Source organism: Chiloscyllium punctatum, chromosome 29 (assembly GCF_047496795.1).
Source record: "Chiloscyllium punctatum isolate Juve2018m chromosome 29, sChiPun1.3, whole genome shotgun sequence".
NCBI classification, from domain to species: domain Eukaryota; kingdom Metazoa; phylum Chordata; class Chondrichthyes; order Orectolobiformes; family Hemiscylliidae; genus Chiloscyllium; species Chiloscyllium punctatum.
This window is the reverse complement of record NC_092767.1, coordinates 67,905,712-67,921,972: the sequence shown is the minus strand read 5'-3', so window position 1 is coordinate 67,921,972 and position 16,261 is coordinate 67,905,712. Positions and strand designations below refer to the sequence as shown.

Here is a 16,261-nt window from a genome sequence, read left to right as displayed (position 1 = left end):
ATTATATATTAAATGGCAGATATGAAGAAAGCTAGAGCTCCCAAAACCCTTCACAGCCCTGAACATTCTCTAATACAATTTCAGCTCCTTTTCTTTGAAGTTTTATCCTCTAATTCTCATTCTGATAGCTGCACCCAAACAGTCCAAGTTTCACCAAAATTTCTACAGAAGCTTCTCAGGCTGCTCACATCAGTCTTGGATTCCCCCAGACACCCCCTTATCTGCAGCCTCAGTGATAAACCCATGCACTGTATGACCAGCTCACACTTGAAGTAAAAGAAACCACTGCAACTCCCTGGTATTTATCTGTTGCCAGCTTCAGGATACAGCCGCCATTTTCTTTTGGTTCAGCTATTCTGCTCCTTGGCTGAAGGAAAACTTGGTCACATGGGCACTGCCAAACAGATCAGGTTCTTTGCCAAGTCTCTCAAAAAAGGAAATTCTCTCCTTGCTGTTCAACATCTTGGTGACAATTTTGTCAGTTTTCACCACTGAGTGCCCAATGCTTCATTTCCCATGTCAACGAACCCTTTTTTGAGCAAGGTACTGTTTTGCCTGGGACCTTCTCTGTTGGACTGCTACCACTTTTTATAAACTAGAGCACGTCCAAAACTCTGCTGCACATACGGTGGCACAGTGGTTAGCACTGCTGCCTCACAGCGCCAGAGACCTGGGTTCAATTCCCGCCTCAGGCGACTCTCTGTGTGGAGTTTGCACGTTCTCCCCGTGTCTGCGTGGGTTTCCTCCGGGTGCTCTGGTTTCCTCCCACACTCCAAAGATGTGCAGGTCAGGTGAATTGGCCATGCTAAATTGCCCATAGTGTTAAGTAAGGGGTAGATGTAGGGGTATGGTAAGGGTTGCGCTTCGGCGGGGCGGTGTGGGCATGTTGGGCCGAAGGGCCTGTTTCCACACTGTAAGTAATCTAATCTAATCTAATCTAATCTAATATCCTAACTGACACTAAGTCACAGACATTGTCTGCATTCTGTCTCATTTTCTAGCTGCTGTGCAGACTTTTGCAATCTGTACACAGCAGCAACTTCCTGAGCAGGAAGTCAACGGTCAACATGTCAATTGGTGTCTGTGGACACTCCAACTGGCTAGAGTGAAACGTTGGTCGTCGTTGTGCTGACTGATCTACCATCAGTGCTCAGATTGAAAATTCTCAACCTCTCCTATTAAAATCTCTCCTTTTCTCTGCAAGTTTTTCTACCTTTATAACCCTCTTAGAAATCTGCTTTTCTCCAATTCCTGATTTAAACCGTCCCACCATTGCCAGCCATGCCTTTCTGTAGAAACCCATCCACAAACCTGCCTGCTGTCCATCTTTAAAGCCCTCCTTAAACCACTTCTCTTTGACTAAGCTTTAAGTCACCTCCTTTGCCGCAGTGTCAGTTCATGAGAATTGCCTGAGGCCATTAGGTTCAGCTGCCTGAAAGGGAAACCTCAGTCCTTTGGTCTGGGTTCGCCCTGACCCAGGAAGCCATTCAGGCAGTAGACTGTGTGCTATTTGTTAACTTCAATACACAATATTAAATGGTGAACAAATGGTGAATCACATTAATTTCCTATTGGCCAAGAGCCATTACATGGTTACATTAGTCCCCTTCCAAGTCTCAAATCATTCATCATTGTGAACATCTTGGCTTAAAGAACAAAATGTGAAATATTGTCTGTTGCTGAGTTTCGATGTCCTGTACATCTACATTGAGTAAGTAGTTTGATCTCCTCGTTAAATATTAATTGAATATCATTCCCTGGGCTTTCTCCAGCCTCCCTCCGTTTGTTTTCAGAAATGTCACAGAGTGATGAAACGTTAATAATACACCTCCTGGGTAGTCAAAAAGAATCATTAGAGGTTGCTGTGACCCAGCAACCAGCTCTCAATTGTACCAAAGCATCTCATCCATTGTAACTTTTTTAAAAATAAGAACAGAGATAAATTAAGAACAATGAGCACAAGATCAGTTACACATGGACACAAAGCCTTGTTTGCACATTTATGACAAAGGATCATGATTGGGCTGGTTTCACCCCTGTCTGCTTTTGGAGAGACCATTCCCTTGTTAGGTCCATGCCCTCCACCAACCCACCCTCCACTACCGGCACCTTCCCCTGCCACCGTAAAAAGAGCAAAACCTGTGCCAACATCTTCATTCAAACCCCAAAGGATCCTTCCACATCCAACTGATTTATCTGCACTTCCACACATATCGTCTACTGTGTCTGTTGCTCTCGATGTGGTCTCCTCTACACTGGGGAGGCAGGACGCCAATTTGTGGAACAAAGTTAAAAATCACACGACATCAGGTTTAATTGGAAGCTTTCAGAGCGCTGCTTCTTCATCAGGTGGTTGTGGAGGACACAATTGTAAGGCACAGAATTTACAGCAAAAGTTCACAGTGTGATGTAACTGAAATTATACATTAAAAAATGCCTTGATTGTTTGTTAAGTCTCTCATCTGTTAAAATGACCATGATAGTTTCACTTCTTTCATATGTAAATCACAAAACTTTTGTTTTAAAAGTTACATTCTCAGGTGAACTGTAACACTTGGTGTCAGCCCAGATAATGTGTTGAAGGTGTTAGCCCCCTGTGTGCTGCTGTCTGTGCCATAATGTTTAGACTGATTCTAATCTAAAAAATGAACGTTTTAGAGACACACGCATCAAACAACCCCACCATCCTGTGGCCAAATGCTTTAACTCCTCCTCCCACTCCACCAAGGACATGCAAGTCCTGGCCTCCTCCGCAGCTAAACTCTAGCCACCCAACACTTGGAGGAAGAACGCCTCATCTTCCACCTTGGAACCCTCCAACCACTGGGGATCAATGTGAATTTTACTATTTTCCTCATTTCCCCTGACCCCACCTTATCCCAGATGCAACCTTCCAACTCTGCAATGCCCTCTTGAACTCTCCTACCTGTCCACCTTCCTTCCCACCTGTCAACTCCACCCTTCTCTCTGACCTATCACCTTCACCCCTACCTTCATCTACCATTGCATTCCCAGCTACCTTCACCCCCACCCCAGTCCCTTCCCGTTTATCTCTCAGCCTCCTTGGACCACCCCCTCATTCCTGATAAAGGGCTTATGATTGAAACATTGACTCTTCTGCTCCTTGGATGCTGCCTGACCGGTTGTGCTTTTCCAGCACCACGCTTGTCTGGTTTCATTAATGTGGGCCAATTTTTTTTAAGTCAGGTACTCTTTGATCAATTGTTATTTCTTCCCAAGAATCAGCTGATTGTGATCTCTTCCACACACTGAGGTGTTGGGACCAATTTCTCTGATCTAAGGGCTGAGATTAGCCCTTTATTACACCATTGCTTGGATAGTAGTAACACCCTCGCCTCTAAGGCTGAGAGTTTCAGCTTCACTCCAGAACCCTCATGTAGTGCTAAGGGAGTGCTTTAGTGCAGAGGCACTGCCTTCAAAGGAGATGCAAGATCAAGGCACATTCTGCCTGTTTGGTGTTCTTATTGTAAAATATTTGACTGCTTCAGAGCAACGGTGAATTCTCTTAGCATTTTCTCTTAGCAATATTCCTTCCTCAGCCAAGCCATCAAATTAACCACAGATTCAGTTCACTGCTATGGCTGCACCTTCCTGGTTACTGAATGCCTGTGCAGTGGCTGTGCTTGTACTTATTAGGAAGAGAGTGAGTACTGTGACATTTGATAAAGTGCTGTCTGTTTTCCCAATGGAGCAGAATAGAGAACTTGTGGTCAGAATTGCATCAGTGTGTGCAATATTCTGCTATTTGCTGCAAGCTATGTAAAGAAGTTTCCATTTACGTAGCGATAAGATCCGATAGAGATCAATATTTATAAGTAGATAATTGAACTTCCAGTGGGCAACTGGAAGGATTACAAAACAACATTTCAGCTTTGAGTTTTGCTGTAATAAATAAACTGTAAGCAAAACTGGATAAACAATTCCTAGAGAATTCCTAGAAACATGGCATTCCAACCAGAACTCTATCAACAACCACATCAAGTTAGACCCCATCTACCACCCCCTGAGAAAAGGTACAGGAAGTGACTTCGCCACAGGAAATAACATCACCAATCCAAACAAACCCAAACATATCAATAGAAAGCAGGAATTTTCAGCAGTGCTTCGCATGAGGCCCACTGAAGATGTTACCTAGTAAGGTAATGAAACGTCTGGAAATGAACCTCCCAGCTCAGTGAGCAAATCTACATCCAAAACCTCAACCTGAGCTACAAATCTTCTCAAAACTAGATAAACACTATTAACTCAGTAACTTCTACTATAAATGACAGAAAAAAATCCACCCTTTAACTTTAAAATGCACTTCTAAGTTGTAACTTAGTCTGGACTTTAAAGACTGTATAGAAATAGGCCCTTTCACTCTTTAGCTCATTGTGTCCTCGCCGGTCACCAAGTATCCACCTATTTTAGACTCACTTTCCAGTACTTGGCCCATAACCTGTGTGCTGTGGCATTTTGAGTGCTCATCTAAACACTTCTTAAATGTAAGCCAATGCTACAATGGCTTTCTATAGCCTATTACCAACAGAGAGCCCATCTTCATAATAATGTGAGTCATGTGGAGTCTATATCCAGGTAGAAATGCTGATTAGCTATTCTCTAAACACCCGGGTCTGTTCCCTTTTTGAATTAGGTAGACAGTTTAACATCCAATCATTTGCAAAATCTGACATTCTCAACACCACCCTGTAAGTAGGAGATCAACAGTTTAATTACCATCAGCACAGATGGCCTGGTCATTGATTACATGTGTGAAGATCTTGCACCTTCTTCATAGCGAGACAACCTGCCTCATGCCCCTTTAACCTAATGTTCGCTGCAGGGTAGGCACTAGAATAGATCACTGGCTCCTTTTCTCATAGAACCATAGAGATATACAGTATGGAAACAGACCCTTCGGTCCAACTCATCCATGTCGACCAGATAGCCCAACCCAATCTTGTCCCACTTGCCAGCACCCAGCCCTTATCCCTCTAAACCCTTCCTATTCGTATACTCATTCCTTCTTTCTATCCGAAACCAAAAAGGCAGATCCAACAATTAATAATCTTACGTATTATTTATAATAATGGCACTGTTCAAACCCTCCAATCCAAAAGCTGTATGTAGGCAATCATTTGCTTTTGAATTGTAGACCCTGACATAAGCATAAATTTGAATGCCATAAAAATGATGTTCAGAGGAGACAATGGGTGAGGTAGTAATTTTCTAATAATGCTGTACAATCTTTTATATCCATTTGAACTGGTAAGTTACTCCATGGTTCAATATTACACCTGATAGATGGTACCTCTGAAAATGCAGCCTTCCCTCAGTACTACAACACAGGGTCAGCCTCAGATTCCAACTGTTGTCAATCTGCACCATACCTGAACTGCTGTATCCCTTAAATTTTGGCAGGGACAATAGGCTAGCCACCCTTGTAGCTTTAAATTCAGTAATCCAGGTCTGGTACAGTCAATCACTGAAATAAAGGTTTGTATTTATACAGTGCCTTTCGCATTCCCCTACCCTGATCCTTACAAAACATTTTAGAGCAGCAGCCTATTTACAGGCAGGAATGTCCCACAAGCAACCATGTGAAAATAAAATAAATCGTTTTATGTTGTGAGGTGAGGGGGGAATATTTACCAAGACACCAGGCAAACTTTCATGTTCTTCATTAAAATAGAGACATGGGACCTTTAATATCCACCCAGGAGGGTGAAAGGATGTTATTAAACAGGAAAGGATGTAAAACAGATTTTCAAGGATATTGTTGAGACTGGAAGGTTTGAGTTGTAAGAATAGGCTGGAGCCTATTCCCTGGAGCGTAGGAGGCTAAGGAAGTAACCTTTTGGAGGTTAATAAAATCACAAAGGGCATAGATAAGGTGAATAGCCAAGGCCTTTTAGGGGAAAAATTTAAAAGGGTGCCGAGGGTCAACTTTGTCCACAGAGGGTGGTGTGTATATGGGATGAGCTGCCAGAGGAACTGATAGGTGCAGGTACAATTACAACATTTTAAAATACATTTGTACAGGTACATGGATAGGAAAAGTTTGGAGGGATATGGGCCAAATGCAAACAAACGGACTAGTTCAGTTTAGGAAACCTGTTTAGCATGGACAGCTTAGGCCTAAGGGCCTGTTTCCTGTAAGACTCTATGAGCACTTGGGTTTAATGTCTCATTCAGTAGCCTGAAACACGTGTCACAAAACTAGTCCCTTTTTTTCTAAAAGGCTGTTCCGTGGCTCAAGGAGACTCTGTCCTTGATTTTTTTCAAAGGGGTAATAAACCGGGCCAGGCTCCGATCAGACTGGTTTGGTACAGAGATGAAAAGGGTTTTGAGAGGCATTTTGTTTATATGTGAACAGGTGAGATGTCAGGCCAGAGTGGTCACATTTCAGAACTGACCTGTATAAGGAAAAGGGAATGGTCAGCTCTTTAGCTGAGCTGAGCAGTTTTAGTTCAGTCTTGAACTGGTTGGAAGTTCAACAGGGAGCTGTGTGGAACTATCTCTCTCTTTCTGCCCTTCAACTTCAACCTGTAAGTGTGTTCCATTTATACTGGTTTTTAAAGCGGACTGTTATGTATATTCAGAGCAGCATGATTAAGTTTAGTTGGATAGGCTGAGTTCTGGAGGGGTTCTTTATTCTGTTCTTTGTGTTTCATTGTATAATTTTGTGAATACATTTTTGTCTGTTTTAAAATCTAGTAGTCAACCTAGCTAACTTATTCCAGGTAATTTTCCCTGTACACTTACTGAGACAAATTGCAAAGTTATGGTCTGAGCTCCCTGCTAAAGAATGTTTTGAGTGGTCTGGCTTAGTCCATAACACACAAGTCTTCACAGATTATGGGCCCATGGTTCTGCAGTGGCAATTGAACGCGCAACCTTCTGACTCAAAGGCACAAGTGCTCGCCACTGATCCACAGTGCCATAGTTAACTGAGCTCAGGTGCCTAGCTGTCAGATTACAACAATTGAACTCCATAGACTGAGGCTGTTTTCCCTGGAGCATCAGAGGCTGAGAGGTGACCTTGTAGAGGTTTTTAAAATCATGAGGGGCATGGATAGGGAAAAGGTCGAGGTCATTTCCCTGGGGTGGGGGACCCTAGAACTAGAGGGTGTAGGTTTAGGGTGAGAGGGGAAAGATTTAAAAGGGACCTAAGGAGCAACATTTTCACACAAAGGGTGGTGCATGTGTGGAATGAGCTGCCAGAGGAAGTGGTGGAGGCTGGTCCAATTACAACATTTAAAAGGCATCTGGATGGGTATACGAATAGGAAGAGTTTAGAGGAACATGGGCCAAGTATTGGCAAATGGGACTAGATTAATTTAGAATATCTGGTCGGCGTCCTTGAGTTGGATCGAAGGATCTGTTTCCATACTGTACATCTGTATGACTCTATGACTTAGGCAGAAGAGGCAAAATGTCAGCCAGGATTCCTGCTCCCAATTCTCGGGACCGTAGCTCCACAACCACAAGAATTCAGCTGTGATAAAGCTACTTGCTGGATGCTCATTGTCACTGCATCATACAGTCACAACAGATAGCAAATGGTGTGCCTGTGGCAAGCACGGTATATAGCCAAGCACAATACACAGCTAATTGTGGAATTGAATTCTGAATCTCTCCAGGATAGGCCACCATAGTACCAGTGATGACAGCTCAGCCTATCGATCTGTGGATGAAGTAAACTACTGGGACAAACAGGACCACCCCATCTCGAGGCTCCGACACTACATGGTGAACAAAGGCTGGTGGGACGAGGAGCAGGAAAAAGCTTGGAGGAAGCAGTCAAGGAAACGGGTAGGTATTAACACTGACGTTCAGTGCAAAAACTAAACAATAAACACTTTCCTATAAAGCAGCATGACCCACACTTCATCTTGTACTTTGTTGGGTGTAAAAAAATTCTGAGATGTCCTGATAACAAGACAGGTTCTATAACAATGCAAAGATTTTTTTTGTTGCAGTCTTTCACATAGAATTGGAACTCAGTATTGCATTCTAATTGAATCAGGTAATCCACGATTTTAGCAGTAGTTCATAGGATTCACATTTTGCATTCTATATTGTGTTACTCAACCACACAATGCTGACTGAGTATCTAGTTGTCATGCCCCGACCGTCAAATTTCCTGCCAGGCTTAATCAGTCAGCTGCTAACTAGATTCCTGCAGATCAGTGGGAAGTCAGCTGACCAATGCTCAACAGTGTCAGCTCATCTCGTTTTGCATCCCAGAAAGACAACTCAGAATATTCTCTCCAAGGAGTGGACCTCTGGGAGATCAAAGAGATTTTGGATTTCTTGACCTGTCCACATCACTTAAAAGTCAGAAGACAAACTGTGATCAATAAAACTAATGCAATGTTGGCCTTTATCTCGGGAGCTGTAATACAAAGGCAAGGAAGCAATGCTTCAGCTGCAGACTAGTGCAAGTCATGGTGTGCTAGAGTGAAACCATTTAAGATGCTGGCATTAATTCTAGTCTAAGAGAAACCTCACGTGCATTAACATGAGGTACTTTGCACGTATATATTCATTTAGTGTCTACCAGCAGTCACAACAGTCAAAGAAAATTCACACACTCCATTCTTTTGCCTTGTCAGCAAATGCATAAGAAGTTCACACTTCACATGCCTAAGGCACACAAGTATGACTACTGAGGTCACATACCAATTGCATTGTCTATTGCTCCATTTCTATTTGTGAATCAGAAATGCGAGTAGTTGACTTGCAGGGTCAGCTTATGTATGGGACAACACTGGCACAGAACCTGGGTCAGGTGCTGATGGAGCACCGCTCCATTTTAACCATCATAGGGAAGGATATTTGCCTTGGGAGTAGCTACAAGATTGGTTCATGAGAGTGGTACGGAGGCTGAAATGATTAAGTTATAAGTTGCATAAACGCAAGACTCAAGATGTTTGCAGATGGAATGATAGGTCGAATGAGTGGGCAAACATCTAGAAAACGGAAGATGTGGAAAATGTGAAGTAGATTGCTTTGGCAGAAAGCAGAGTGTCACTTAAACAGTGAACATATGTAGAATTTCGAGGTACAGAGGCATTTAGGTGTTCTAGTGCCCCAGTGTCAAAATATTATTACACAGGTATGATGCGTAATGAAAAAGGCTGATAGGATTCTGTCCTTTATTATGAGAGTCATTGAGCATAAAAGTAAGGATGTTATGCTGCAGTTACACTGAACATTGATGAAGTCACATCACTAATACTGTTTTGAATGTGCTGATTTGGTGTCCTTTAAGGGTGAATGCTAATGCAGTAGAGGCCCATCTGAGGTTTACAAGATAGACTGAGCAGGTTGTCTTATGAGGAAAGGTTAGACAGACTGGGCTTATTTCCCCTGGAGTTTAGAAGAGTGAGGGCTTGGCTGAAAATGTGTAAGATCCTGAATGATCTTGAAAACGTGGAAAGGATATTTCCTCTTGTGGATCAGTCCAGGACTAGAGGGCACTGTTTCATAATTGGGGGGCTGTCCTTCAGGACAGAGATGCGGAGAGTTTTTCCTTTGAGACTTGGGAACTCTATGCTTCAGAAAGTGACGGAGGCAGAATTATTTAATATTTTTAAGACTGAGGTGGATAGATTGTTAGTAGGCAAAGAGCTGAAGGTTATCAGAGGGTAGATGAGAATGTGGAATTTGAAACACAAACAATTCAGCCTTGATCTAATTGGATGGCAGGGCAGGAACAAGAGGGCGACTGAGCTACTTCTGCTTCTGTTTTATATGTTCAGCTTGCCTTGAGGTCAAAAGCTGAGGAGAAGTGTTTGAAATGATAAAGAGGTGGGTATAGAGACCCTGCTTCCCTGGTATAGCAATCCAGAACAAAGGGACATCTGTGGAGAGAAATGAAGAAGGATCACTGGATGCAGAACATTGATTTCTCTGCACACATGCTACCAGACCTGCTCAATTTTTCTAGCATATTCTGTTTTTGTTTCTCATTTCCAGCATCCACAGTTCTTTCAGTTTTTTTCTTCAGACAAGCCTCAGTGCAGCTGCGTAGCTTAGAGAGAACACTGGTCTCCTTTTTCCTCATGTTTCTAGGACCTGAGGAGGGGAAGAGTAGCAAGGATGTCGTAGAAAACTTTTTTTTCAGTAGTTGCAAGCTTTGCTGACAAGACTGACATTTGTTGCTGTCCCTAATTCTGAAAGTGTTGGTGAACTGCCTTCTTGGGTTGTTCCAGTCCATGGGGCACCGAGGTGGCTTAGTGGTTAGCACTGCTGCCTCACAGTGCCAGGCATCTGGGTTCCTGTCTTTGTGGATTTTGCGTATAGTCCCCATGTTATTAAGTTCTTTTCCCTGACATCCTTATACACTTGATGCAACTGCAACACACCAACTTTTGTGAACAAGCAAAATTTTATTAAGCACAGTACAGTACAAACGCTCTGAAGGAAGTGTTAACACACACCCCTGCAGAGTCATGTCAAAGCTTTCCCTGAACAAAGGACACAGTCCTTACTTTACACAAAATCTTTACATCACAGTCAGCCCACAAGACAACCCCCACAGTCACATGCTACTCAAGACACAATGCAGCATCGCCAGCAACAACGTAATGTAAATCATCCCTTAATGGTCAAATCTGTGTCAAGCCATTTTTTAAATATAACTATAGGGGAGTAGTCAAGTTCGAACTGTAATGTTCTTATTGATTTCTGAATAGGGGATGAAAATATAAATAGTAGAAGATGAGAATGTAAGTTGCTCTGAATGGCAAGGAAATGGCCATGTAAATGGCTCTGAATAATAGGAGATGATAATGGAAATTTCTTGCAAATCAGCATAGCAAATTCACTCTTTAATATCTCAATGCCTGCATGGGTTTCCTCCCACAGTCTAAAGACGTGCAAGTTAAGTGGGCTGGCCATGCCAAATTGCTCTGTAGTGTCCAGGGATATGCAGGCTAGGTGGATTAGCCATGGGAAATGCAGGGTTATGGGGATAGAATGGGGGGGTGTTTCTAGTTGGGATGCCCTTCGGAAGGCCAGTGTGGACTCAATGGGATGAATGACCTGCTTCCACACTGTAGGGATTCTATGTGGTGTTGGTACACCCTACTGTGAAGATTTATTACAACTGTGTGGCTTTCTATGTTGATTTGAAGGGCAGTTAAGAGTCCACACTGCTGAAGGTCTGAGTCGCATAGAGGCCAGACCAGTTGGAACAAGAATCATGTTGGACTCAAAATGCTAACTCTGTTTCTCTCTCCACAAATGCTACCAGACATGCTGAGTTCACCTCGCACTCTGTTTATATGTCAGATTTCCAGAATCTGCAGTACTCTACTATGCTATACAGAGCTGGAAGATATGTGTTAAAAGTAAAAAAAAGAATTCTTGTTGCAGTGCTACTATTAGTTGAGCCACACCATGTGCAGTAAATTAAAAGCAATGTCTCTTGTTATAGGATGTGATAATGGTGAATGCTGTAGCCTACATTCTCTGGCTTCAAACCCAGCATTCAGTCACTTCCCTTCACCCAGAGCTCTAATCAGGAGTTTGCTGTGTGGACCACAGAAATTACATTTCCTCTTAATTTCCTGATCTTTCAGTTGCGGTCTCTGTGTTATTCAAAAAGCATAGAACCAGGTATTACCCACTGACAAGCTGGCTGGCAGATATAATGTCAGCCTTCAATGGCCTGGGTGAATTTTCTGCTTATTGCCATCTACCCAGAGTGTTACAAACAAGAGATACAAAATCATTGTTGTCTGAGGTCTGCAGTGACTCGACACCTCACCTCAGCAAGAAAGACAAGAAAACATTGAAAGTCAACTGCAGATCCAAGGCCCCGGATAAGAAATTCTACTTCTGGATTACATGCGGGAGGGTGGGGTGAGAGAGGGAGTGTGGGTGTTGTGCATATGTTCTGTTGTCCCTGCAGTGGGAGTGTAGATTAAAATATGATATTCTCTGCAATCCATCAAAGGGTGGTTTAACAGCAATGTCAGTGGTGTTGTACAGGACCAGAGGTGCTGTAAATCTGAGGCACAGAATGCATTTTAAACGCTAGAAGGGAGCTTCCTTAATGATGCCGCTGATAAAATGCTGCCCATTTAACGAATTGACTCTGCAATCTCTTTTGCCAGGTCATGGAAGCCTTTGAAGAAGCTGAACGGGCACTGAAACCAAAACTGGATCACTTGTTCTCCGATGTATATGACGAGACCCCAGTCAGCCTCCAGAAACAGCAGGAGGCACTGCAGAGGCACTTGAAGATGTATGGAGAGCATTACCCCATTGACCATTATGAGAAATAGACCGACTGTCTATTGCTGTCACCTCCCCCCCCCCCTCTTCCAGATCTGCTTGCCTATGAATTTCTGTTTCGTGTCCTGTCACAAAAAAACACTCCCCCCTCTCCATTCCTAAGCCCCACCTCTCACTGCCCTCTTCCCCCCCCACAACCCCCAAACCTCTAATCAGAGAGCTCTGTTAGTAAGAATTATAGGAATTTGATGTCATAGATACTCAATGAAATCCTGGTCTTCCATGATCACCTTATCCCAAATATGGGAATAATGTTATTAGAGAAGTCACTTCATTCAAAGCACTGTGCGTGATCAGTCACCCAGGAGCAGGGTCAATGTTATAAGATTGCAGGAGATCAGAATTATCCAGCACACTCTGCTTACAGAAACGGAGGGTGTGGGGAAGGCAGAGTCGTGTTGCTGGAAAAGCACAGCAGGAAAGGCAGCATCCAAGGAGCAGGAGAATTGACATTTCAGTCATAAGCCCTTCAAGACTTTTTAGAATAGGCTGATTGTCCCTTCTCGCTTTCAATGTACTGTCAGTTTCAGGAGGTCAAGTTATGAATAGACCTCTGCGGGGGAGGTGGCCTTTTCGATTTACTCCCGCTTTTGATCTGCAGAGTGAACTTATCTTCTCACCCTTAAAAGGGAAGGGTCTGCAATGGTGCTGTCTTAGCTTGTGGTATCTAGCTGGACCAGAGCAATAATCCATATTGAACGCTACCTAATCTTTTGGTTTCCTTGATGTACTCATCTGCAATATTAGAAGCAGTGATTCTCTGGGTTCTTCAGTAAGCCTTGTTAGGGTTAGGGTTAGGGTGAGGACTGAGCCTCAGAAACTGGATGCACCCCACCCAACCTGTACAAAACGACATAAATGCAATCTTAGCTAGTGAACAGGGTAGGTTGGTCACTGGCCTCACCAGCCCTGAGCTTTCTGCAGGATTTTGACGTGACACTTACACACAGCAGTAATGCACATTTCTGCCACCAGCACAGCCTAGTCTACATTGCTGCTCTAATACTCTGAAGTGATTTACTTTGCTGGAGATCAGATCTTTTCACAATTTGTATGAAAAGAATGCTGCTTCTTGTTGTTTAAGATCCAAATTGCATGGCTGGGTTACCATGGTTTAATTGGAAAGTGAACAACTAGGTGCTGCAAGTGTTTTGTCTGTCAAAAAGGATAAGGTTCAATCACTCTTGGAAAGGGCTTCCTTGGTGCAAATTGCACCTGCACAGTCTCATTTGCAGCTATTTAATGACCGAGATCAAATCGTGCTGAAATCATAGCATCATAGGTTTATGGACAAGATCTTAAGTTTGACTTGTGCCAATGAGTTCGGGAGGACTGGAGCAGGCTGGGGAAGCATTGGGATTCAGTCACTGACCATGATTGACCCTCTTGCAGGGAATCAATCGACCTGAGTCCCTGGAAGATTATAGTGGGAGGGAGTGGGTGTCACAGCAGCATCCCTTTGTTAATGCTGCTTTAATAGATGTTTATTTACAGACAAGAGGATGATGCAAGTCACTTTATTAGTACCAGCAATGTAATGTTCAGCCATAAACACTACCATTTTCAGCCTAACAATCTGTGAAGTTGCCAGACTTGTGCACCAGTTAATAGAATATTTGTTCGGGGTCTAATTGTGGTTATACTCTGTACAGACATGTTATAGTGCAGCTACCAGCTCCCTTATTAGATCCAGTATGTCATCTCTGGCTAACCAGGCCTCCAAAGACAGGCCCTCTCAACTTCAACTGTGGAACGGCATGGTGGCTCAATAGTTAGCTCTGCTGCCTCAGAGTACCAGCAGCCCAGGTTCGATTCCATCCTCAGGCAACTGTGGAGTTTGCACATTTTCCCTGTTTCCTGCAGTGCTCCAGTTTCCTGCCACAGCCTGAAGATGTGCAGGTTAGGTGGATTTACCATGTTAAATTGTCCATAGTGTCCAAGACTGTGTACACTAGGTGGATTTCCCATGGACAGTGCAGGGTAACGGGGTTAGTGTAGGGGATGTAGGTCTGGATGAGATGCTCTTCAGATAATGAGTGTAGACTCAGGCCAAATGTCCTGTCGGGATTCTATGATTTCATCACTGTAGATCTGGAGTTAAGTGATGCCAGACCAAGTAAGGATGGCAGATTTCCTTCCTTAAAAGACATTAATGAACTTGATAGTTTTAGCAGTTTATTGGTCACCATTAATGAGATTAATTTCAGCTATGTTAATTTAATTTTAAATTTTAACGTCAGCTATTGTGGGTTGTGAACCCACACCCTCAGAGCATTAGCCTTGGCCTCCAGATTATCACGACACCACTGCCTCCATATCATGGAGTGAGCACTTTGGGAAAAGGCCAGTGTTCTAGATTGAACCTCACAATTTTAAGCGGAAGTATGTTGGGGGAGGGGTCTGCTCAGTGAAGGTATGTCTTTGCGGATGATTCACACCACCCTGATCTCTCATACATTTCTCCCACATTGTATGTGGTTTATGGTAAGCAGCTCTAATATCCAACTGTGAAGTATTCTGTGATGTAATGTTATAGGGTAGGATGTATTCATTTCACAAGAAATGCTGGCTACTTCCTTTGCTGAGCTCATAACAAAAGGTGACACAGGATTGGAAATTCTAGCTGTGGAATCGTATGGCTTAGTGGAGGAATATCGCTTCCACAACACTGTGGTCGCAAGACAGACATTCAATCCTTCTCCATGCTCCATATTCTCTATTTCCAATACTCCATCAACCTGCTTTATTGTACTCACCCGATGACAGTAAAACGAGTTAGTTAGTTAATGCACCACCCTATTATATTATGTCCTAGTCAGAGGTATGTTGTTGAAAGTTCCCTTCCTGAAAAAAACCCAAGATCCTGAGGAATTGAAAGACTCTGTGTATTGCAAGTGATTTCATTACACAATGGATGATTGTGTAGTGTTATGGAAGTAGCTGGTTTGCTCTGATGGCCACCATTAATGTAATTTAGAGGGCTTGGTACAAATTGGTGATTATTTAGCAAGAGCTGAGCACCACTGATGTTACAGAACATTCCACAGTTGCGCAGATCCGATTGAATAGAGTTCTGACAACCCAAACCAACAATGTTGCTGACCTGTGACAAGTTACAGATTGCAGAGGGTTTTGACAAGTCTCTGGAAATTTGTTCAATTCTTTTGCCAGAGTCTCTGGGTTCTGCTTTTGTCATTGGAAGGAGATGTGCTAGCACACACAAAATGACACAAACAAGCTGGCTTTAAGGATCCCCTACAGCCCTTTCCATAAATCACATATATGATTCGAACCAACAAGTGCACTATTTTGTCCACCACACCCCCTTCGTCTTCCAGTTTGTGTGTCTAATGTTTGTTTAAACACAGATTTTCTCTTCCTAAGAGACTTAATGCGGTTCGTGAACTGGACAAGGTCTATTTTGACAATGAAAATAGTTATCACAAGAATTCCCCAAGGCTCCTTACAGCCTTCCTTGTGTGCAGTAACTAACCTCCCTATTAACAGTGCTGGGTGAACTCTGTATTGTTAATGACTAAGATCTCAACACTCTGTTCCTTTTTGACTCTCGTTTTCTGTTTTAATTTGGCCAGTGACATTGTAAACTCTCTCGCAGGAAACTGTTGTCAATATAAATTCCCCTGTGTTCTACTTTGATTTTTTGGCACACTAGCAATGTGTTTTGCAGCTGTTTCAGATGACTCTAGGGGGAATCTGATAGATGATGACATAACTGTAGAGTTGAGAGCTCCTTTGTTGATGTGGGACTCGAAGGGTAAAAAGGGTTTGATTATCAACTAATGTTAACACTGGGTGTTGAACTAGAAACAGCGTGAACAAATCTCGGTTTCATATTTATCTTCAAAACTGCTGTTACAAAACACAACATGTTATTGCTGCATGTGTAATCATTGTTTTTAAAAAAAAAAATAAAAATCAAGACAGTGCAAAA

The 16,261-nt window shown here is 42.9% G+C and overlaps 1 protein-coding gene across 1 annotated transcript in view; it reads left to right on the top strand.

Annotated features, from left to right (window-relative positions):
- The window catches only part of bckdha (branched chain keto acid dehydrogenase E1 subunit alpha), a 76,543-nt gene extending 60,282 nt beyond the window's left edge, over positions 1-16,261 (top strand). Inside the window, exons 8-9 of the mRNA XM_072549309.1 lie at positions 7,644-7,815; positions 12,129-16,261. Coding sequence (XP_072405410.1) covers positions 7,644-7,815; positions 12,129-12,299 — 343 coding nt within the window. The 3' untranslated portion in view covers positions 12,300-16,261. The remainder of the gene's footprint in view (positions 1-7,643; positions 7,816-12,128) is intronic.